This window comes from Hemitrygon akajei, chromosome 13 (assembly GCF_048418815.1).
Source record: "Hemitrygon akajei chromosome 13, sHemAka1.3, whole genome shotgun sequence".
Taxonomy (NCBI): Eukaryota; Metazoa; Chordata; class Chondrichthyes; order Myliobatiformes; family Dasyatidae; genus Hemitrygon; species Hemitrygon akajei.
This window is the reverse complement of record NC_133136.1, coordinates 44,448,102-44,473,312: the sequence shown is the minus strand read 5'-3', so window position 1 is coordinate 44,473,312 and position 25,211 is coordinate 44,448,102. Positions and strand designations below refer to the sequence as shown.

General features: G+C 37.1%; 1 protein-coding gene across 4 annotated transcripts in view; it reads right to left on the bottom strand.

The window, feature by feature from the left end:
* The window catches only part of ipo11 (importin 11), a 420,430-nt gene that overhangs the window by 338,456 nt on the left and 56,763 nt on the right, over nucleotides 1-25,211 (bottom strand). For all 4 annotated transcript variants that reach the window (XM_073064510.1, XM_073064512.1, XM_073064513.1 and 1 more), the window contains 4 exons: nucleotides 8,561-8,690; nucleotides 7,490-7,548; nucleotides 6,507-6,555; nucleotides 1,348-1,418 (listed from right to left, as the gene is read on the bottom strand). In XM_073064510.1, the coding sequence (XP_072920611.1) occupies nucleotides 1,348-1,418; nucleotides 6,507-6,555; nucleotides 7,490-7,548; nucleotides 8,561-8,690 (309 nt within the window). The remainder of the gene's footprint in view (nucleotides 1-1,347; nucleotides 1,419-6,506; nucleotides 6,556-7,489; nucleotides 7,549-8,560; nucleotides 8,691-25,211) is intronic.

Here is a 25,211-nt window from a genome sequence, read left to right as displayed (position 1 = left end):
AAGGGCAGTTAACCTGCCACAATGTCTTTGGGATGAGAAATCTAAGCAGCCAGGGGAAACACACACAGCCACAGGGAGAAGGTGCAAACTACAGACAGATGGCATGTGTGCTTGTTTACATGGGGAAATGGTACCAGTTTTGATCAGAAGTCAGGCCAATGTGTTTACAACCTGTGATTCAATATAGCTATGTGGCTTACCAGATCACTTCACAAGGTTATTAATTATCAATCGTGATTCCATATCCAATATCTGAAATTATGTAGATAACCACAACGTACTTTCTTCCCTAATGGGTATTTATTCATAATCTCAGACTCATGATCATATACTCATATTGAGGCAATCTGTATTATTTGAACTTTACGGATTTAGACGACCAAAATAAAATCCACAGTGGAATTTGCACTAATTTCCAGATATTAGTTCAGGTTATTGCATTAAAAACCTAAAACCTATGGGCAATTGCCTCAATGAAATTCATATTTCAATACATGTCAGTTAATTGAGCAAACCAAAAATGTGATAACATTTTCATGTAACAGATTCAGCTGATAGGCCATTTTTTCAATATATCACATTCACTATATTAAGTCTTTAACTCAGTGCAGAACTATTTCTCCATGGGGTTTGTAACAATGTTCCACAAATGAATATTTAATTATATTTGTGTACAAATAACACTTACGCCATAGGAGATGCATTCCCAAAAAACAAATCTCACAATTTTCAGTAACACAAAGCTGCAACACTTTTGCATATGTACATCAAGAAACATGAGTTGAAATTTTTTTACGTTGCTTTATTTTTTTCACATAAATTTCATGAGAGAATATTTTATTCCATATCTTAAATTTTCAGATAGTGATTTATAATTTTGTAAGGTCAAATTTTTGTTATGGCTACTTGGGTTACAAGGTGGTTGCCTATATGGGATCAAATATGAGATTATTGTAATAATCGACCATCATGTTTATAATCTTATATCCAATCAAAATATTCCACTTTTAGAGTTGGAATTTGTACAGTTGCTGTAGATAATCCATTTATGTTGACTTCATATTTTTCTCTCTCCACTCAAATTGTCTGGCTTGCTGGGCTTATCCTGCAAATCTGCATTTGACAGCTTTTACATGTTCCTTAAAACTAACTTGGTTTATCTCTTCCAGTCTTCAATTGAAAATGATAACTGTTTCTCCTTCCACAGATTTTGCCTGGTCTGCTAAATATTTCTAGTATTTTGTTATTTTATTTACTAATGCCCGTTAATCAATTATTTGCTTTTTCCAATTACACTGGCAGAAACATCTGATTAATTTACTTTACAAAACAAAATTAAGTCCTCACCACTTTAGTGAATAGGATAATAGTCTTCTCCAGTTTTTCACCACAAGTACTCTCTGTATTGATTTGCCGACCTACGAAAAAAAGATAAAATAATATGGGGTAACTCAAAATTTACCAAGGCAGAATTAGCACAATTACAGGAAATCCACACAATAGATGCGGCATAACACGACATCAATCCTTTTCAAAGTGACCAAGATTCATGAGGGGCTTGCAGACTTCTTTGCCACTAAGACTCAAAACGAACCAATAGGCCCTATGTGTCATTTCCCTCCTTTTCCCTAATCTATCAGGACAAACTTATGTAAGCTTTTCACTTCTCATAAGCTACTGAGCTAAAATTCCCTCTGAAACTGAGTAATTCCTCTCCTTCTGCTTCTTATACCTTCTCTTCTATTTTGAAAACATGAATACCCATTAAACAGCTGTCTTATTATAGCATCCATTCGTTGGTCCCACATCACTTGAAATTGTTAACTGCTCATGCATCTCAAACATTTTTCAAATTCACAGTCAACATTGGAGAAAAATTAAATTGTGAGCCCTCTGCCCTTACGAATGCCAATGCTTTCTAACATTTATTCTCTTTTCAAAACCTGGCATCAATTTTCAGTCATTTCCATCTACATAACACCATAATCTTTCCACATCTCCTGATTTTAAAACATCTTGCCCAGCATACAGTATTAGATGAATGAAAATGGCCTCCAATTATACATCAGTAAATTCACATACTGTTATTGATTTCCAGTGAGCTAATGCCAGGTAACAAGTTGCAATCCCTCAGCAGTAATTTTGTGAGTGAGCAGTATTTCAAACACAATAGCAAACCAGAGGGTTTATTGCATTATGAGACTTGTCTCAAGATCATAGGGTTCACAAACCAATTGACAGCCCACAGGCGAGTAGCAGGAATATAGAAGCTCAAGTTCAATTCATTGCCATTCAACCATACACAAGTATATCACCATACGAAACTATGTTCCTTCTGATTAAGGTGCACAACACAGTACATACACCTCATACCACATATAATTAACAAGTAATAAGGTGCATTTATTACACAAGTTTAAAAAAACAGTTTAACGCTCCTGACACTTCCTATGTGATGAGACCTGGGTGGTGGCAGGGAGTTCAGTAGTCTTATGACTTGGGGGAAGAAGCTGTACCCCATCCTAACAGTTGTCTTAATGCAGTAGTACCTCCTGCCAGATAGTAGGGGGTTCAAAGAGATAGTTAAACAGATGAGAGGAAGCATTTACAATGCTAAGGGCCCTGTGCACACAGCACTCCTGATAAACATCTCTGATTGGTGGAAGAGAGACGCTGACGATCCTCTCAGCAGCTCTCGCCATCCTTTGTAGTGACGTGGTCAGATACCTTGCAATTCCCTTACCAGATGGTGATGCAGCTATTCAGGACAGTCTTGATGATGCTTCTGTAAAAGTTGGTTAGAATAGGGGGGGGGGCCTGGTAGGAGCCTCACTCACTTCAATCTCCTCTGGAATTGCTATTGTGCTTTCTCAACCAAAGAGTTAGTATTGAAGAAGAAGGTGAGATCAGCCTTATGTGCACTCCCAGAAACTTGGTGCTCCAAACTCGCTATAGAGAAACCACATACATAGATAGATAGATACTTTATTCATCCCCATGAGGAAATTCAACATTTTTTCCAATGTCCCATACACTTATTGTAGCAAAACTAATTACATACAATACTTAACTCAGTATAAATATGATATGCATCTAAAATCACCCTCTCAAAAAGCATTAATAAATACCTTTTTAAAAGTTCTTAAATAGTTTACTAAAATACATTGAATGGTAACTTAAGCTCAGTCCTAACCCTGGCACTTTAACATATCTTACCCCCGGCGGTTGAATTGTAAAGCCGAATGGCATTGGGGAGTAATGATCTCTTCATCCTGTCTGAGGAGCACTGCATCGCAGTGAGTAGTCAGACTGCACCTTCCTAAAGTCCACAACCATCTCTGTGGTCTTTTCAACATTGACACTCAAGTTGCTGTGCTCTCATCATTCTACCAGCCGACCTATCTCCTTTCTGTACACCATCTCATCGTCGTTGATGAAGCCAACCACAGTTGCATCATCAGCAAATGTGATGATTTGGTTTGAATTGGATCTAGCAATACAGTCATGTGTCAACAGTGTGCACAGCATCAGGTTGAGCACGCAGCCCTGGGCAACACCAGTGCTCAGCATGAAGGAGCTAACACAGATTGACTGTGGCCTTTCTGTCAAGAAATCCAGGATCCAGTAACAGAGGTAAGTATTGAGACCCAATGAGGACAGTTTACCAACCAGCTTCTGACAGATGAATGTATTAAACACGGAGTTGAAGTTGATAAACACTATCCTACCACATGAGGCACCATTATCCAAGTGGGATAGAGCAGATAGAATACAATAGAAGCTATTGTATCATCAGTGGACCAAGTTGAGCAATAAGCAAACTGGAAAGGGTCCAAAAGGTAGGTTGTCATGAGGAACCCAATGCCAATCTGAAAGCATGGTCTGTAATTTCCTGTGTATTCTCTCCTTCCTTTTATAAGTAGTGGGGTTACATTTGCCACAACTCAATTGATAGGAACAACTCCAGGTTCTGAAGAAACATGTGAAACATGATCAGCAATGCAACTGCTATTTCCAGGGCCACTTCCTTTAGCACTCTGGAGCATATACTTTATTTTTTTAGATTCAAATAATGCAAAAATCTTTATCGCTGCTCTTTAAACTCTCAGTTCCCTACCATCTCCAACAGGTTAGCTGTATCCTTCTTTGTGAATACAGATCACAACTTTGCATTTAATTGCCAACTGGAGATCTGGATGATCATGGTTCTATAGATCCTGTGGACTGTTATTTTCTGACTGGTTCTGTGGAAGGCAGGCAAAACCATGCACTTACAAAAACTGAGAAAACTGGTGTAGCAATGATGCAGCCTTGTTAAGACATTGGACCGCTGGAGGTGGGCTCTGCTGTTTAAAATCACACCTTGCATGGTGTATGAGGAAAATATGAAATAGAGACATAGTTCAGTAGATAATCAATTCTGAGGGGAGTGGTCCATTGTTTTTCCCAAGACAATTTAAGCAAGGTCAAAAAAGTGCCTGAACAGCGGCTGATGCAGCACTTTTCTTCAAGATTCCGTATAGTAAAGATCATGTCCAACAAGTATCTAAATGTACAAAATCTACACTAATTCAGGAAGCAGCTTATTTTCAGCTACTGGGAGGAATGGTGAAGCTTTCAAACTAGCAAACCTCTCATATTTGTGGTTAATTAGCTCTTCCATTCAAAGCAAACTAGTCCCATATCTTTGTGGCATTTTTTTTTGCCAATTTTGGTCAACTTTGAGCAGCCCACAGTTGGTGGTCTCTGCAGTTCCTGCAGACTAGGAATCAAATGGTTGTCTGTGATGTGCTTTATGGCAAGAGCTTCCTCTACCTGAATCCTGGGAAATTCAGCACTCATCTTTTTGCAATGCGTTGCTGATTTTTTTTGGTTGATAGTGAAGGTCACTTCGTGAAGATTCATTCCTTTTCTGGACTACCCATCCAGAATAAGTACTCACCACTTAGTAATAAGTAATTTTTTTACTTTGAATACATATATACATGTAACCTTCGGATTCATTTTCATGCAGGCATTTATAGGAAAATAAAGAAAAACAACAGAAGTTATGAAAAATTATACATAAACAGACAAAGACTGGCAAACAATGTGCTCAAGAAGACAAACCATGCAAATCAAAAGTAATACTGAGATTATGAGTTATAAAGATTCCTTCAAACTCAAGTCTGTAGGTCATAGAATAAATTTAGAGAGGTGGTAATTGAAATTATCCATGCTGGTTCTGGAACCTGAAGGTACTAAATGTTCCTGAATCTGGTGGCATGGGACCTAAACCTCCAATACCTCCTGCCAGATGGCAGCAGTAAGAAGAGAGCAAGGCCTGAATGGTGGGAGTCTTTCAGATGGATGCTGCTTTCTTGTGGCAGTGCTCCAGTTAAATGTATTCAGTGCTAGGGAAGGGTTTACCTGTGATGGACCACTTTTTGAAGCATTTATTCATTCCTGAGCATCGGTCTGGTATGGAAACACCATGTTGTAACCAGTTAGGATACTATCCACTGTGCAGCTATGTAAGTTTGTCAAAGTTTTAGGTGACGTGCCAAATCTACGCACGCTTCTAAGAAAGTACACGTACTGCCGTGTTGCCTTTGAGATGACATTTTCATGCTGGTTCCAGGACTGAAATGATAACGCAAAGGAATTGAAAGTTACTGACCCTCTCCATTTCTGACCGCCCCGATGAAGACTAATCATGTTCAAATTGACAAGAACATACACTAAGGGAAATGGCCAATTTTTCTTCCCTCACTATATGACAATAAGAACATAAGTTGAAATTATTACGGTTAAAGTAAAAAGATGCAATCAGCTATGTAGTTTATGTGCTGTTAAGAGTGTGAATTAAATAGATAGAAAGATAGATACTTTATTCATCCCCATGGGGAAATTCAACTTTTTTTCCAATGTCCCATACACTTGTTGTAGCAAAACTAATTACATACAATACTTAACTCAGTAAAAAATATGATATGCATCTAAATCACTATCTCAAAAAGCATTAATAATAGCTTTTAAAAAGTTCTTAAGTCCTGGCGGTTGAATTGTAAAGCCTAATGGCATTGGGGAGTATTGACCTCTCAGGCCTTCGCCCTTCGTTCATAATGTCCACAAATTATGATTAAATCCATTTGATCCTTTCTTTCTTACACATTTGATGCTTCTAGCAGGGAGCATATACAGTAAAATTCTGAGTCATACAGCACAGTAAGTCCCTTTGGCCCAACTCATTCATGCTAACCAAGGTGCCGTCTTGAGCTAGTCCCATTTGTTTCCATGTGGCCAACATTACTCTAACCATCTCTGATTCAGGTACGTATGCAAATGGATTTTAAATCTTGTAATTGTACCCTCTACTATTTCCTCTGGCAGCTCCATATACCCACCATTCTGTGTGGAAAACTTGCCTCGCAGTTATCATATAAGTCTTTCTCCTCCCATCTTAATCCCATGTCCAATTCTACACAATATATCTCAAGTTCACTATTTATCATAACTATACTTACGACATTCCAGGAATTGTTTTAACCTCTCAAAAACTGTATTCAGAAATTCCTATAAAGATTGAAAGGGGCAGAGAAAACAGAAGTTAATATTGGCAAGTAATGAGTCTAATATACCTGTGATAGGAAAACATTTAATTCATATTTGTGAAATTTTAAAATTAAAATTGGAATACATCATAGGTTATTTTAAAAAAACTGCTCTCCCACAACAGAATACAGGATAACAAAACCAGTGACATGTTTTTAATTCATAGAATTTAAAACAAGAAAACCCTTCTTCCTTTGAAAAATAGCCATTAAAGTCATGGATTACCATTGCTGACTATCATTGATAGATTTTTGAAATAAATTAACAAGCCATTTTAAGGTAAGGGATTTATCTGGTATCTTATGCTTCTCAGATTTAGCCACATTTCTTTCATGACTGACATCTCCAAAACCGTCACTGAGTGAAATCTACTGTGGCATCACTGCTTTGTCACTTATGTTACTAGATTCTCTGTGCTACCTCAGTCAACTCCCCACGGAGACAAAAAGGACACAAGATTCCACAGTGCCTGCTCAATTTTACCCAAGTTAAACACAAAATAAGCAAATAAGCTCCATTGAAATAAATGGTGAGAACTGGTTATCAGAAGAAATGTGAATAAATTTTTAAGTTTGACGTAATAAAAAAATCTTCTGTAGCTAGCTTCCCAGATCACTATACCCAACACCTTGCTTGGAAGAACAGCATGGTCCAGGGCACAGGCAGCGTCATCTCAGGATCAGCAGAACATCTGCCCAACTCATCTCAGTTTAATTGTGGATGTATTCATTTTGCTAATAAGCCCTTTTTCATTTCTCAGTAAGAAACACTAATTAATGTAGTTTGACTTAATTAATCTTATAAATCAATCAACTTGATTGATTTTTCCAATGTGCTTATAGATATTCCATGGATAAAAGGTATAAATTTAGGGAAGTAAAGTCACATTACGTACCATTACTTCTAAGTTTTTATGGGGTTCCGTAAACCCATGCACTGTGAGCTTGCGAAGAACTATCAGCAAAAACAAAACACATAATGAGACACTGTCAGGTTTCCAACTTATTATAATAGAGCGCAAGAAAACACAAGCACAACTTGGTCACTTGACCCCCACCCCCTCCCCAAGCCTGCCCTGCTGTTCAATTTGATCATCACTGCTCTGCCTGAGCCATCTGTTTCTGTATCAGTTCCACATCATCTTCAATTCCTCATTCTTTCAAAAATGTATGCATCTCTTCTTTGAAGTGATCTAGTTTCTATAATCGTCTGGGGTAGGGGTTCCAATGATCCACCACCCTTCATATGAAGAAATCTCGACACCTCAGTTTTAAGTAACTGCCCCTTCACCTTGTAACCACGACCCCTACTTTTTCTCCAATTGTTCTCACTAAATTTCACTCAGGTTTACAGTTGTTCTGACCATGAAAAATATTGCTGCAATTGATTACTTACAAGCAGATGAAAACCTCGGGAGGTGAAACTCCCATTCAAGAACATGTAGACAATCCAACTCAGATTCCTCCACTGAAACCAATCTTCAGCCATAAGACATAGGAGTGGAATTAGTCTATTTGGCCCATCAAGACTACTCTGCCATTCAGCCATGGCTGATCCTTTTCTCTCCTCTTCAGCCCCACTCCCCAGTCTTCTCCCTGTACTTTGATGCTGTGTCCAATCAAGAACCTATAACCAACAACCTGGCCTCCACAGCTGCCTGTGGTAATAAATTCCACAAATTCACCACCATCCAATTCAATTCAACTCACTTCACATATCAATAAACAACTGACAACACTGAACATAGCAAAGTTTACACAAAATAAAAATTTCAAACTTTTGATAGCATCTTTACTGTTACAGAAAGTTCATATAACCTATCAATAGTTCTGTTCATCACAATATAGATAGTCCAAAGAAAGTCACTCTAAATAATATGAGAATAAAATAAATTGCTGTCATTAAAACAAGTTTTACAACATATACATGAGTAAAATTTTCCTTCAAGCTTATAAATATCAAATACCTTTCAATGAAAGCAAAGTTCTTTCTAAGGAATTGATGGCAGCTGTTTCTCCAATGCAGATCTGCTGCAAAAAGCTGTCAGTATGATGGTTCCACAGGGAACAAACAAAGCTGTAGATTCCAGATGCCAACTGCAATAATAATAAATCTGCTTTGTTAATGATTTCTTACCATATACATGGAGGGAAGAAAAATATATTACTTTTATAAAAACTACAAAAGTGAATTACTGGAGTTCATATCACATTTGCATTTAGTACATCAAGTCCTACTTCATGAATCAGCAGTTGTTTTCAAATTCATCTTTCTTTACTCATCAGCAATTTTTATGCAGTATCATTTAACAAGATTACCAGATTGAACTAATGTGTATAATCAGAAATTACAGTAGACAACTGAAGAAAACCAGCAAAATCAAAAACAAATGATTAGAACTGTACAGTTAACAAATAACAAAAATTAAACAAATTCCAACATGCCTTATATTACTGTCTCACATTTGATTTTTTTGTGCCTCTCTCCACAAAGCCATGCTGACTTTCCATAGTAAGATCGTGATCTTCCAAAAGCAAGTAAATCATATTCTTAAGCATTTTCTCCCTTTCTCGATGCAAGGATCACCAGCCTAAAATTTCCTGGAGTCTCTGATGTTCTTCATGAACAAAGGGCCAACACTGACTATTGTGCTATCTTCCGGGAACTCACCTGTGGCAAAAAAACTCAAAGATTTCCACTTGGGTCTCAGTAATCTCCTCCCTAGCTTTTCTCCACAACTTGGGATGGATTCCATCAGGCCCTGGGGCTCTAGCGATATTAATGTTTCTCAGTACATGCATTACCTCCTTCTTCTTATCAACGAGCCATTGAATATGAACACACACCTCCATGATATAATCATTGTCATTTTCCCTTGGTGAATACTGATGTGGAGTACTCAAACAACCTCAGCCCCTTCCTCTACTTCCACACATTGTGCTTGGATGAACCTACTTTTTTTTCTATCCTTAACATAAATACAAAAGATTCTGCAGATGCTGGGAATCCAGACTAACTTACGCAAAATGCTTGAGGACCTCAGCAGGTCATGAAGCATCTATGGATAGGAATAAAGAGTTGGGACTTCTGGTTAAGATGACGATGGTTTAGTCCCTAAAAGCTATTGCTCCATTTTATTTCTTATCTCTGCACTCCTTCTCTCCCTTTTTTTTAAACTCCAAACTGTTAAACTTTTTATTTTCCTATCTACCTGCGAATATGCCTGTTTTGCGATGGCTTCTAAGACCACCAAATCCAGGAAGAAAGAAGTTCCTGCTGCTAGCCCCTCTGGCGAAATTACCTTGATTTTGATGCAACACAGACAGAAGATAATAGCTGAAATTAAGTCTTCTATTAGTTCAGTGAATTTGAAGTTGGATTATATTACATCCATGGTGGAGGATCATACCCGATGCTTATCACATCTTAAGTCTACTACAGATACGCTAGACCGCCATTTTGAAGAGCTAGAAAGCAATTATTCTAACTTAAGAGATCACAACAGTAAGTTGTTATCCAAAGTTACTGATTTGGAATGTCGAAGCAGACGTCAAAATCTGTGTATTTTCAGCTTGCCAGAACGTATTGAACATGGATCTCCTGTCGAATTTTTCTCTGCTCCGCTATGTAAGATTTTCGGGAATGAAATACTTCCGACACCACCAAGATAGACAGAGCTCACTGCACTTTAGGGCCTGTTCCGGAACCGGGACACAGGCCACATCCTGTAATTACCTGATTTCATCACTACCAGACGAAAATTTCTCTCATTAAAGAAGCTCGTCGGAGAGGAAAGCAAGCTTATAAGGATCAACCAATTTGTGTTGTCAAGGACTATGCTCCCCAAGTTCTGAGTCTGCAAGCCAAGTTTAAAGGAGTTATGAAAGAACTAAATAATCGTAAATTTAGGCCTTCCCTTCAATTTCCAGCTCACCTCCAAATAATTCTTACCAATGGAGACAAAAAATGGTTTAACTCGGCTTCAGATGCTCAGAAATTTATTGATGACCTGCCTGTGGCTTCGACTCCCTCTGGTTCGGTCTGATAATTTACATTGGTGGTGAAGTACTTTTTTTTGTTTTTTTTCCCCGATTTTTCTTTCTTAAGTCAGTAAAAAAAATTTTCACTAGTTATTAGGTTATTGCGTAAAATCTGTTTACTTGTCTTTATATTTTTTCTTAAACACTAGTTCTTTTTTTTTTCTTGTATTATTACCTTGAGTTAATCATATCAAATTTCAGTGGAATGGTTTTTCTTTTCACTTTGTATAACTTTAGTCTGTTGTGCTAAAGGTTTTCTACTTTGTAACCGATACAAAATGGAGATGATGATGATGTCAGGAAACAGGAAGTGGGATTATGGGCTGATTTTTTTTTGAAGAGTTTGCTGCTGCTCTTAGGTAGCTTTCTTGCTTTGGGGTCTGAGGGGGGGAGGAACCTCTAACACCAACATTAGTCATAGAACCTTTAGACATTTGTATTATTCAGGACGTTTTGTCGTCCTGTTCTTGTTTTACACTTTTGCCGCAGAGCTGTTACTTGAATTTCAGACAAAGTTTATGCCTACTATCCTCTATATTTTTTTTAAAAGGACAACGGTTAGTCCATTGTATTTTGTAAGCTGGAGTGTTAGGGGATTGAACCATCCTGTTAAAGGAAGGAAGGTGTTTTCACATCTTAAACAGCTTAATGCAGCAATTGCTTTTTTGCAAGAAACACACATTCATAATTATGATAACTCTCGTCTTATGTCTAAATGGGTGGGGCAGCACTTCCATTCAACTTTTCAGGCTAAACCCAGGGGTGTTTCAATTCTTATAAATCAAATGTTCCCTTTGAGCTTCATAATAAAGTATCTGATACAAATGGTCCTTTTATTATTGTCTCTGGGAAATTATATAACACATTGGTAGTTTTGGCCAATTTATATGTCCCCAGTTCGGATGATGTGGAGTTTTTCGATCATTTCTTCTCTCTATTGCCGAGTTGAGTTCATATTTTCTCATATTGGGTGGTGATTTTAACTGTTGATTAGATATAGTTTTGGACCGATCATCCTCTATTCCTAGATTACCAAGTAAATCTGCTCTATCAATTCAATCTTTCCTTTCTAATTATGGTATCTCGGATTTATGGCGTTTTCTTCATCCAAATGTGAGAGATTTTTTTTCACATGTCCATCATACTTTTACTAGAATTGATTATTTTTTAATTGATAATCAGTTGATTACATCTGTTCGCTTGTGTGATTATCAGGGTATATTGATTTCAGATGATGCCCCAGTCACCCTGTCTATAATTCTTTCTGATTCCCCTCCTTGTTGTTGGATAATGATTTTGTAACATTTATAGAGGAACAGATAACTTTTTTTTTAAAAACTAACATGTCATCTGAAACCTCAAGTCAGGTTGTTTGGGATGCTATGAAAGCATACCTAAGGGTCAAATAATTTCATATACTGTGAATTTAAATAGAAAGACCCATAAAGAGCGATTAGATCTGGTTAATCAAATTAAAGCAATAGACCAACTATATGCCCAAACTAAAAATCCGGAGCTATATAAGAAACGAGTGGAACCTCAAACTAAGTTTGACCTTGTTTCCACTCACCCAATTGAACGCCAACTTCTGGAAAGTAAAAGCCGTTTTAAATCCATGGTGATAAATCAGGTAAAGTTTTAGTCTACCAACAAAGACGCTCCAAAGTTAAACAACATATTAGAAAAATCTGAATGGAAAATGGGAATATTACCTTGAATCATTCTGAAATTAATGATACATTCCAGAACTACTGTTCTCGAGTCTAAACCTCTGAATCCTCAGATGATAATATTCCTGTCAAGCATTTTTTATAAGGTTTAAACATTCCTACGCTTTCTCCCGATTTTAAAACAAAATTGAATGCACCATTATCACTAGAGAAAATATCATCAGCTATATCTGTACCGCAGTCTGGGAAATCTCCTGGACCTGATGGGTTCTCTGCAGAATTCTGTAAATCATTTTCTTCACTGCTTTCGCCTCAACTAATGTTAGTTTTAACTGACTCGTTTAAACATGGTAAACTGCCACCATCATTTAATGAGGTATGTACTATTCTTTTAGCGAACAAAGGTAAAGATCCACTAGTGTTCCTCGTACAGGCCAATTCCCTTGCTTAAAATTTCGGCTGAAGTTTTGGCCCATAGATTGGAGAACATTCTACCTTTAATTATTTCTGAAGACCAAACTGGTTTTATTAAAAACCACCTCCTTTTTTTAATATACGGCATCTATTTAATATCTTATACTCACCTTCAGCTGGGATTCCTGAACGTGTCATTTCTCTAGATGCAGAGATCCTGTGGGGTGGAATTATCTTTTTGCGGTTTTGGAAAAATTTGATTTTGGACAAAGTTTTATTACGTGGATTAAATTGTTATATTCACACTCCACTGCTTCTGTCTTGACTAATTCTCAGCAATCCCAACCTCTTAGTCTTAAACGTGGTACCCGGCAAGGGTATCCTTTAAGTTCCTTACTTTTCGATTTGGCTATAGAGCCACTGGCGATTGCATTTCGAAGCTGTGCTGAATTGATGGGGATTTGGAGGGGGGATGTTGAGTTCAAAGTCTCGCTTCATGCTGATGATCTTTTACTTTCAATATCAAACCTGACTACCTCCTGATCCCCAATGTTTACACTCCTTAATAAATTTAGTCAGCTTTCTGGATACAAACTTAATTTACCTAAGAGCGAACTTTTTCCAATAAATCTTCTTCATCAGTTGTCCATCGGAATCCGATGACAACGTCCATTCCTTTAACGGTGAGATCTTTGGTGACTATACAGTCCTATCCTGGACCCACAAGCTCTATTGCAGGTGGGACATGTATATGTGGTAGTGGTGGTAGTGATGGCAACCAGGGCTGCATTTCTCCTGGCTCTCTTCTGCTGTCTTCTGGTTGTTCTTTCCATCTCCAGAATATGAACCCCATCCCTACACAGCTGTCACCAAGTGTTACAATCAGCAGCAACATCCTCCAGGTCCTCAGGTCTGATCTTGCACTTCCTTAAAGCATTCTTCATCTGACCCTTACAGTGCTTCTTCACTGGGACACTAGCACTCCACTGGCAAACCACTTCTGTCTTGGTGGTACTGACGGTCAGCCCCATCCTGCTGTACGCTCTCACCGCGACAGCAAGGACAGTCTGAAGATCCTCCAGAGTATGGGCCACAAGAGCAAAGTCATCTGCATACTGCAGCTCCAGGACCCATTCTCTATGGAGTTTGGTGGTTGTGTGGAGCCTTCTGATGTTAAAGAGGTTGCCATCTAATCTGACGTCCACTGCCACACCGCTGCTGTCTTCAATCTCGTTGTGGAGAAGCTTGGTAACACACAGGAGGAAGACGTTAAAGAGCACTGGTGCTAGCACACACCCCTGCCTGACCCCTGTCCGTACAAGGAAGGGCTCGGACGCTTGTCCTCCTATGGTCACCCGAGCAGTCATCCCATCATGGAACTGGCAGAGGATGTTAACAAATTTATTGGGACAGCCAAACCTGGAGGACATCCCATAAGAGCTCTCTTTTCACAGTGTTGAATGCCTTGGAGAGGTCGACAAAGGCCATAAACAGGTCTTGATGCTGCTCCCGGCTCTTTTCCTGAAGCTGCCGGGCTGTGAAGATCATGTCAATCGTGCTCCTGTTCTTCTGATTCAGGCAGCATTGACTCAGTGATGTTGCTGATCAGTCTCTGAAGCATCACCTTAGCCAGGACCTTTCCAGCAACAGAAAGGAGTGATATGCCCCTACTATTGCCACAGATGGCCTTGTCACCCTTGGTCTTATAAATTACAATGATGTTTGCACTTCTGCATTGCTGTGGGATGTTCTCGTCAGTCCAGGCCTTGGTGATGTACTGGTAGAGGGTGCGCATACACACGTACCCTCCGTTCTTCAGTAACTCGGCAGGGATATTGTCAGTGCCAGGAGACTTATTGTTCTTAAGGGAATGGACAGCTGATAGAACCTCCTGGAAGGCTGGTGGTAGACTGAGTTCATGGGTAGGAGGAAGTTCGGGCAGTTCGTCCAGGAGGGTGGGGTCTGTGTCAGAATCCTGATTAAGCAGGGTGTTAAAATGCTCAGCCCACCTCAGCAGAATGGTATTCTGATTCTTCAGAAGTGTTTGACCATCTGCTGTTTTCAGGGGAGTAATGCATCGATTTACTGGGCCGTAGATGGTTTTGACAGCATTGTAAAAATTATGCATGTCATTATTATCAGCAAAGGACTGGATTTAATGTGCCTTTTCAGTCCACTGCTCATCTTGTATGGCCCATATTGTCTTTTGCACTTTCCTCCGAGTTGCCTGCCAATGCTGTCTGATGCTGATGGGTTATCTAAAGGACATGCTTTGTACATGTCCTTAAGCAAATTGTGGATGGTATCTGAGTTATCGTCAAACCAGTCTTGGTGGTTTCTGCTCTTATGGCCGATGGATTGGGCTGCTGCCTCATACAGCACAGAGCTGATATAGGTCCACTGTTGTTCCATAGTATTTTCTGAAATCAGACAAGGTTCCAGCTCCCTTAGTTTCTTAGCTATGATGCGTCCAAACTCACTTCTTGCTTCTGTGTTTCTCAAGCGGTTGCAATTTAGCTGCTTTTTATTGGGCTTTTGCAGCCACGGGGGAAGGGAGAGGGGAGTAACACTTCCATATGGAGCTTGGCCACAATCATATGATGGTCAGTCCAGCTCTCTGCACCTTTTATGGCACGGGTGATGAGAACATCCTTGATGTCACTACGTCTCAAAATGAAGTCAATCATGTGCCAATGCTTAGAGCGAGGGTGCATCCACGAGGTCTTATATTTTGTCTTCTGCTGTAAGATGGTGTTGGTTATGGTAAGGTTATGCTCAGGGCAAAGAGTAGGTAGCTTCATGCCATTTGCATTGGCATTGCCAATAGCATTCCTACCTAGCACTCCACTCCATATCCTGTTGCTCTGTCCCACCCTAGCATTGAAGTCCCCAAGCAAAAGGATCTTATCATTCTTAGGGATCCAGCAAAGAGCTTTGTCTAATGTATGATAAAAAGCATTCCTTAGCCTCATTCTCAGATGGCAAAGTTGGTGCATAGGCACTGAGAAACGTGGCATAACATTTCTTTGCCGGGGGATACGGAGGGTCATTAGTCTTTCACTAATGCCAACATCAACATTGCTGCCGAGTGAGACCAGGCTCCTGGATGAAGGCTCATTAACAGAGGAAGGAATGGGTTACACCTTCTTCTGGAAAGGTTTCCCCCCAGGTGAACAACATCTCCACAGAGTAGGATTGGCCACCAAGAGCACCCTTCTACCAAGTCTCACAAAAACACCTGTTGGCATTAGTGAAAGACTAATGACCCTCCGTATCTCCAATAAATAGAGAAGCACAATTACTAGAATTTCATAACCTCCCTTTTAAAGTAGTAAATAATCAAATTATTTACCTTGGCATTACAGTAACAAGAAATTATAAGCGTCTTTTTGGAGAAAATTTTACTAATCTTTTAAATCATACAAAACAAAGCTTAGCACAGTGGTCACCCTTGTCCATGTCTTTCATAGGTCAAACTAACATTGTTAAAATGTTTATTCTTCCTAAATTTTTATACTTATTTCAATCTTTACCAGTTTTTATTTCTAAAGCTTTTTTCTAATTCATTAGACTCTACTATTTCATCCTATCTATGGAAGGGCAAACATCCCAGACTAAATAAAGCTCATCTTCAAAAACCTAAAAGGGTAGGTGTTATGGCCTTGTCCAATTTTTGTTTATATTACTGGGCAACCAACATACGTTATCTTATCTTTTGGTACTTTTATAATCAATCGGACTGCCCAATATGGGGGGGGGGCAATGGAGTTGAACTCTAATAAGAATCTCCATCTCCCCACTTCCTTGCCATTTGCCTAAATCAATTGTTAATCCGGTTATCAGACACACTATGAGGATATGGGCTCAGTGCAGAAAACATAATGGTCTTCACGGTTTTTCTCTCTCTAGTCCTATTCTACATAATCATCTTTTTCAGCCTTCTATGCAGGACTTAATATTTCTAGATTGGCACCAAAAGGGCATTAGGTGTTTTGAAGATCTTTTTTATAGATAAGTGCTTGGCAACTTTTGAACAATTGTCTATAAAGTTCGGCCTACCTAACACTCATTTCTTTAGATGTCTCCAAATTAGAGATTTTATCAACCTTTTAATACTAAACTTTCCTGAAGTATCCATTAAAAATGTTGTGGATTTGTTTCTTTGTATGAATCCATTGGGTGAAGGTTTAATTTCTACTGTTCGAGATATGTTAACGAAGTTGAAGTAAGCCCCCTTCGACAAAATTAAAACTGCCTGGGAGCATGATTTAAATTTTTCTTTGTCCAACAAGGTTTGGGATTCAATGGTCAAGTCAGCTAATTCAACTTCTCTACGTGCTCGCCACTGCCTTTTACAGTTCAAGGTGGTACACAGGGCTCATATGTCTAAAACTAAATTGTCGCGGTTTTATCCCGATATCAGTCCCTGTTGTGATGAGTGCGAAGGGGGCGAGCTTGGAGAAATTCTGGAGAGATGATTTTTTAAAAACTTTATCTCACATACTTAATTGCTAGTTGGAACCTAACCCTCTGATTGCTCTTTTCGGTACTTCGGGAGAAGCTGACGTGCATTTAACTCCGACTAAGCGTCGTACATTGTCTTTCACCTCTCTTTTGGCCGGATATGCAGTTCTTCTTAGGTGGAGAAATGTTGCCCCTCCCACCCATGCTCAATGGCTCAGAGATATTATGTCCTGCTTAGACCTTGAAAAGATTCATTATTCACTTTTTAATTCAGATATAAAGTTCCAAAAGGTGTGGGGACCTTTTCTTGAATATTTTCATAATGCCCATTTAGATTAAGGGTGAATCCCTCCATTTTTTTTCTTTTGCAGTTAAATCCCTTACTTCCAGCTTCTTACGGTTAAGATTTATGGGTTTTTTTTAATGTGTAAACATATTATAGTTTAGGTTGTAGGCAATATACCTTTCTGTAAATACAGCTCTGTGGTGATATAGTTCTGATAAAGTTTTTTATATCGTGTGAGGTTGGCTTGGAGCTGGGTAGTGGGAGGGTGGGGTGGTAACTAACTTTACATGATTCTACTATGGGTGCTTCGCTTAATTGTTATGAATTGTACTTTGTTATGTATGTTTTGCACTGTATAAACCTTTATCTTTATTTTTTTTGTTTTGCTGCATTGTAAAAACGCATAATAAAAAAAGTTGACAATTCGGACTAAGACCTGATGAAACGTCTCAGCACAGGACAATAACTCTTTATATTTTTATCCTTGTCCTGTTTCTTCTTATTCCTAATATACATCAAAAAAATTCTTGGCATTCCCATTAATCCTAGGATAAATAAAACTTGTCCTTCCATTTCTGCTTACAAAGTCAACGTTAGTCCTAGCCATGGAAATTTCATGACCCATTTCAGTCCTCCCAATTCCTCAAGTTCTTTCCTGCTTCCTTTTTAATTCCACAAGGGCTTTGTCTAATTTCAGCTTCTGAAACCTTAAATATCCCTCCTTTTGCTTTTTGACAACATGTACAACATCGCTTGTCATCTAAGGATCCTTATCATCCTTACCTTTCACCCTCACAGCAACATGCTAGTCCTGAACTCTAAGCAGCTAGCCTTTAAAAGACTCCTACATGGATTTACCCAAAACAGCAGTCTGCAGTTCTTGTCTAAAACTGTTGTAATTAATCTTCCCTTAAGGTTAAGGCTACTCCTTATCCACAACTATCTTAAGACTTGCAGTACTATTCCCAAAATGCTCCTCTACTGAAAGTTCTGTCACCTGGTTCAGCTCATTCCCCAATACGAGGTATTGTACAGCTCCATCCCTATTTGGACCATTTATACGTGGTTTCAAAAACTCTCCCGGATGCACCAAACAAATTTGGTCCATTTTAAGCCCATAGTACTAAGGGAGACCCAGTCAATATCAGGAAAGTTGAAATTGCCCACTACAGCAAACCTGTTTTTACATCTTTCCATGATCTGCCTAATATGTCTTCTCGAAATACAGCTGCAACATCCTCCAGCCTCCATCATATATGGTGGTTTCAACTGGATATATCAGCACTTGTTTGCTTTATTTACTCTATAAATTCATCCAATTACTAGACTGTAACAGACAGTGTACAGTGTAAACAGGTCCTTTGCCCAAACCCACCCATGCTAACCATGTCAACTAGCCCCACATCCCAACAGTATATATGGTCCAGAACCCTCTAAACCAAGGTTTCTCAACCAGGTTTCCACCAGAGATCGTGATTAAAATAAACTTTGTTTATTGAACTTCACGCAACGCATGATACTAGTGCTTGCAATGGTGGGCAGTGACCGAGCAGTCCCATTAGCTATCTCTGAGCCCAGTAAGGCAGTGGGCAGTAGGAGCGCTCAATTGCACGGAGCAGAGGACGGTAAGCTGATGGTCAGCGCTGTATTGCATGGAGGGGAAGACGGTAGGCTGATAATTGGTGAGCACATTATTGCTCGGCGCGGAGAATGGCAGGGTGCTAATTGGCAAGTGCTGTATTGCACATAGGGGAGGTCAGTAGGCTGATAATTGGTGAGCACTGTATTGCAAGGAAGGGAAGATGGTAGGCTTGATGATGAGCACTGTATTGCATGGAGGGAAGATCAGTTGGCTAATAATTGGTGAGTGCTGCATTGCACAGAGGGGAGGATGGTAGGCTGGTAATTGGTGAGTGCTAAATTGCATGGAGGGGAGGATGATAGGCTAATAAATGGTGAGCACTTTATCGCACTGAGAGGAGGACAGCAGGCTGATATTTGGTGTACGCTGTATTGCACAGAGAGGAGGATGGCAGGCTGATGAGGAGCATGAAGCGCATTTTCCAAACATTGAATGGGCTTGTCCAACTTGGGCTATAACATCAGCCTTTCCCTCCCAAAATACCTCCCCCAACTTCACCTAACGCGCTACCAACTAGCTTATGGGAGTGAACAAACTCTACAGGTGTACTAGAAAATTGGAGGGAAATTTTCATTCTAAAGACGTTCCAGTATGGCAATTTTTGAAGAGATATTGTGTGAGATGGAAGAGGAGGATTCTACGCCTAGGTCTACAGACAATTCTGGTAAGGTTAATGTTGAAGAATTACAATCTTCTGAGTCATTTCACTGCACTACTGCAATAAAGGACAGAAAAATAGTTTTTTTTAACAAAACTATAAAAGTTTATTTACACAACAAATACACAAAGTACAAACATTGTATTTACAAGACAGTGAATAAGTTCAAATTAAAATATGATTATTACTGTCTATAAAACAATTTCTGGGGGGCTTCACCACTCCCAGAAATCCCTTACTGTACCTATTTTTTTTTAAGAGAAAAAAATTGTCTACCCTTCCCCCCCTCCCCTTAACCCCTCCTCCCTAACATCCCTATAGAAGAAAAAAAAGTAAAAGAAGAAAAAAGAAAGAAAGAATGCCTGGATATTGGAAGATCCCCACATGCTCTACGGAGTTCATAATAACTTTAGTATATATATTTATTTCTTTCCCCAAATAACCAATTATTTTATCTTCGGAGCACCTATATATTTAATCCTGTCTTTTGTAAATAAGGGTGCCAAATTTTCAAAAATGTTTCATATTTATCTCTTAAATTATAAGTAATTTTTTTCAACTGGCATACAGCTGGAAATTTCATTCTTCCAACGACCTATACTTAAATATGAATCCGATTTCCAAGTAACTGCAATAGCCTTTTTGGCTACTGCCAGTGCAATTTTTATGAATTCTTTCTGATATTTATTCAATTTGGGTTTCTGTTTTATCCCTTCAATATCACCTAATAAAAATAATATTGGGTTATGTGGAAGTTGTGTTCCAATAATTTGTTCCAGTAAAACTCTTAAATTTGTCCAAAAAGGTTGAATTTTAGAACAAGACCAAGTAGAATGTAAAAAAGTACCAATTTCTTGGTTACATCGGAAACAGTGATCTGATAAATTTGGATTTAATTTATTTTTTGTGGTGTAATATATAATTGATGTAAAAAAATTATATTGCACTAATCTTAACTGGACATTTATTGTATTTGTCATACTATCAAGACATAGTCTTGACCAATTTGTTCCTTCAATTTTAATATTCAAGTCAGTTTCCCATTTTTGTCTTGACTTATGGATTCCTTGTTTAATTGCCTGTTTTTGAATCAAACTATACATACAAGAAATAAATTTTTTAATCTTTCCTTTTTGAATTAAAGTTTCTATTTCATTAGATTTCGGCAATAACATTGTTTGACCCAATTTTTCTCTTAAATAAGCCCTTAACTGGAAGTAACAAAAAAGAGTGTTGTTTGATATTTTATATTTATTCTTTAATTGATCAAATGACATTAATATACCTCCTTCAAAACAATCTCCTATATATCTAATCTCTTTTTGAAACCAATTATATAAGTTGATTATCCATTGTAAAAGGAATAAGTCTATTTTGAATTAAAGATCTCTTTGCTAATAAAGAATTCCTTATTTCATCATCAACATTTATTTTATTCCATAAATCAATCAAATGTTTTAATATAGGAGATTCTTTCTTTTCCCGTAACAATTTAGATTCCCATTTATATATAAAATCTTCTGGTGTATTTTCTCCTATTTTATCTAGTTCTATTCTAATCCATGCCGGTTTATCTTTATCAAAAAAAGATGCAATAAATCTAAATTGATTTGCTTTATAATAATTCTTAAAATTTGGAAGTTGTAACCCTCTGAGATCAAATTTCCATGTCAATTTTTCCAACGATATTCTTGACATCTTACCTTTCCAAAGGAACTTCCTCACATATTTATTTAACTCTTGAAAAAACTTCTGGGGTAGTTGTATTGGTAGTGATTGGAATAAGTATTGTAATCTAGGGAATATATTCATTTTTACAGCATTTACTCTACCTACTAATGTTATTGGTAATATCATCCATTTATCAAGATCTTCTTGAATTTTTTTCAATAATGGTAAATAATTTAATTTATATAAGTTCTTTATATCATTATCAACTCTTATACCTAAATATCTTATACCGTTTATCGGCCAACTAAATTGAGTTATTAATCGACATTGACTATAATCTCCTTTAGCAAGAGGTAAAATTTCACTTTTATCCCAATTTATTTTGTAGCCTGATATTTTCCCATATTCTTCTAATCTAGAGGATAATTTACGCAACGAGTACAATGGGTTTGTTAAATAAAGCAGAACATCATCAGCAAATAAATTAATCTTGTATTCCTCCTGGTTAACTCTAAAACCCTTAATATCTGGGCCCATTCTAATTAATTCAGCTAATGGTTCTATCGCCAACACAAATAAAGCAGGTGATAATGGATAACCTTGCCTAGTTGACCTTGTTAACTGAAAAGGTGTTGAAATTTGACCATTTGTCACTACTTTAACTTTGGGATTAGTATTTAAGGTTTTAATCCTTTTTTTTTGGATACTCCTAATCCATATTTTTCCAATACCTTAAATAAAAAATCCCATTCCAATCTATCAAATGCTTTTTCTGCATCTAAAGCAATTGCCACACTCATTTCCTCCCACTTTTGTGCCAAATGAATTATGCTAAGTAACCGGGTTACATTATCTGCCGATTGTCTATTTTTAATAAATCCTGTTTGATCCATATGTATTAATTTTGATAAGTATTTAGATAATCTGTTAGATAAAATTTTTGCTATTATTTTATAGTCAGTGTTTAACAAAGAAATAGGTCTATATGATGTTGGCTTTAAAAGATCTCTATCTTTTTTTGGCAATACTATTAAAATAGCTGTCGAAAAAGATTCTGGAAGTTTATGCGTTCTTTCCGCTTGGTATATTAACTCCATAAAAGGAGGAATTAATAAATCTTTTAACTTTTTATAAAATTCGGGCGGAAAACCATCTTCTCCTGGGAATTTATTACTTTGAAATGATCCTAGAGCTTCTTCAACCTCTTTTAATGTAAAAGGCATATCTAATCCCTTCTGTTCTTCCGAATTCAATTTTGGAAGTTATTTGTGATAAAAACCTTTCTATCTTGACATTATCATTTTGTGATTCTGATTTATACAGTTCAGAATAAAAATTCTTTAAAGTTTCATTAATTTCTAAAGGTTTATAAGTAATTTTATTTACTCTTGTTCGAATTGCATTTATCATTTTAGAAGTCTGGTCTGTTTTTAACTGCCAAGCAAGAACCTTATGTGATCTTTCACCTAGTTCATAATACCTGTTTAGTTCTCATAATTGCTTTTTCTGTACGATATGTCTGAAGTGTATTATATTGTAACTTCTTGTTAACAAGTTGTCTTCGTTTTTCTTCTGTCATATATCTTTGAGATTCTTTTTCTAATTTTGTAATCTCTTTTTCCAATTGATCTATTTCTATCATATATTCCTTAATTTTAGAAGTATATTATCTTACCTCTCAAATATGCCTTCATTGTTTCCCACAATATAAATTTTTCATCAACTGAATGTGAGTTTGTATCTAAAAAAAACTGAATCTGCTTTTTCATAAAATCACAAAAATCTTGATGTTTTAATAATATTGAATTAAATCTCCATCTATAAATTGATTCCTCTTTATCTATCATTATCATTGTCACTATCAAAGGAGAATGATCTGACAATATTCTTGCTTTATATTCCATATTTTTCACTGTCTTGAGTATTTGTTGTTAATAGGAAAAAATCTATCCTTGAATAAGTTTTGTGTCTATTTGAATAAAATGAATAATCTCTTTCTTTTGGGTTAATCCTTCTCCATATATCATTCAAATTTAAATCCTTCATCAATGATAAAGTTAATTTTGCTACTTTTGATTTTGTGACAACCTTTGTTGATCTATCTAAAACTGGATCTAGACAAAAGTTAAAATCTCCACCTATTAATATTTGTCATGTGCGTTAGCCAAATTCAAAAAGACCTCTTGTATAAATTTTACATCATTTTCATTTGGTGCATAAATATTCATAAGAGTCCATAGTTCTGAAAAAAATTGACAAATAATAATTACATATCCCCCGCCGAATCAATTAATATGTTTTGTATTTTAATTGGTAAATTTTTATTAACCAAAATTGCAACTCCTCTCGCCTTTGAATTAAATGAAGCCACAATTACATTTCCAACCCAATCTCTTTTTAATTTGATGTTCTTTCTCTGGTAAGTGTGTTTCTTGTAAAAAAAGCTATATCTATTTTCATTTTCTTCATGTATGTTAGGATTCTTTTTCTTTTCACCAGTCCATTAAGCCCATTAACATTAAAACTTTAAAAATTCAGTAAATTAGTCATTATTTTTAATTGGGTTACTCCAATCTATAATAATACCTAATCTTTCAACTTTCGTGGTACCTTGGGGAGTCTTTTTAAAATTCTCCATGTAGCTATGTGTGTCCCCACCGATCATCCAGGCAAAGAAAGAAAGATAGAAGAAAAATAGATTATAAAGAAAAAAAACAAAATACCCCCCTACTAATGTTGTGGATAAAAAAGAACACAACATTACCCCCCTCTGTTGTACGGGTCATGGCAATTGCCATGATTACTCACGTGAATCCTGTAGCAATCGATCCAAAGCTCCCCCAGCTCCCCCGCAACATAAAAAAGTATATAAAAAAATTACTACTCTCAATTAATATCTCAAATTTTGCCTTTCTCCCCCTGTATCATCCTTAAATGTCCATCAATTCCATTCACTGTCCCTGTCTTCATCTTTAATCCATTACACTTTGAAATCTCTATGTGTAGTTAGTGAATATTTGGGAGTTCTTGTGTGAACTCTTCCGCTTCTCGATAATCGGTAAAAAATCTTCTTTTTCCATCCTCCAAAAAAATTATCAGTGTTGCTGGGTGACGCATTATGAATTTATAACCCTTTTCCCATAAAGCTTTTTTCACTGGGTTAAATTCCTTCTTTCTCTTCAAAAGGTTATAACTTATATCAGGATAGAAAAGAACTACTTTCCCTTCTATCATCAATGGCCCTTTTCTCTTTCTGGCACATTGGGCAGTCGCCTTCAGGATCTTTTCTTTATCTTGATTTCTTAAGCATTTTATCAAAATTGATCGTGGATTTTGATCAGCTTGAGGTCTTGATCTTAAGGCTCTATGAGCCCTTTCAATTTCAATTAGAGTTCCTTCTTCCATTTCCCAGTTTTCAGGGATCCATTTTTGAAAAAAAATTATTGGATCTTCTCCTTCTACATCTTCTTTAAGTCCAACAATCTTAATATTGTTTCGTCTGCTAACATTTTCAAGCTTATCCACTTTTTCCAACAATTGTTTTCTTTCTGATGTCCAGGCAGAGATATTATCTTCCATTTTATTCATTCTTTCAACCATGTCTTCCGTTGTGACTTCCAAGTCTGTAATTCTCTTTTCCATTTTATCCTGTCTTTTTATCAAACATAATCTGCATATTTTTCATATCTTTTTTGATTTCTTTTAATGCATTTAATTTTTTTAATTTACGCATTATTTGCATCAAAGTTTTTTCTATATTTCCAGAAAAACT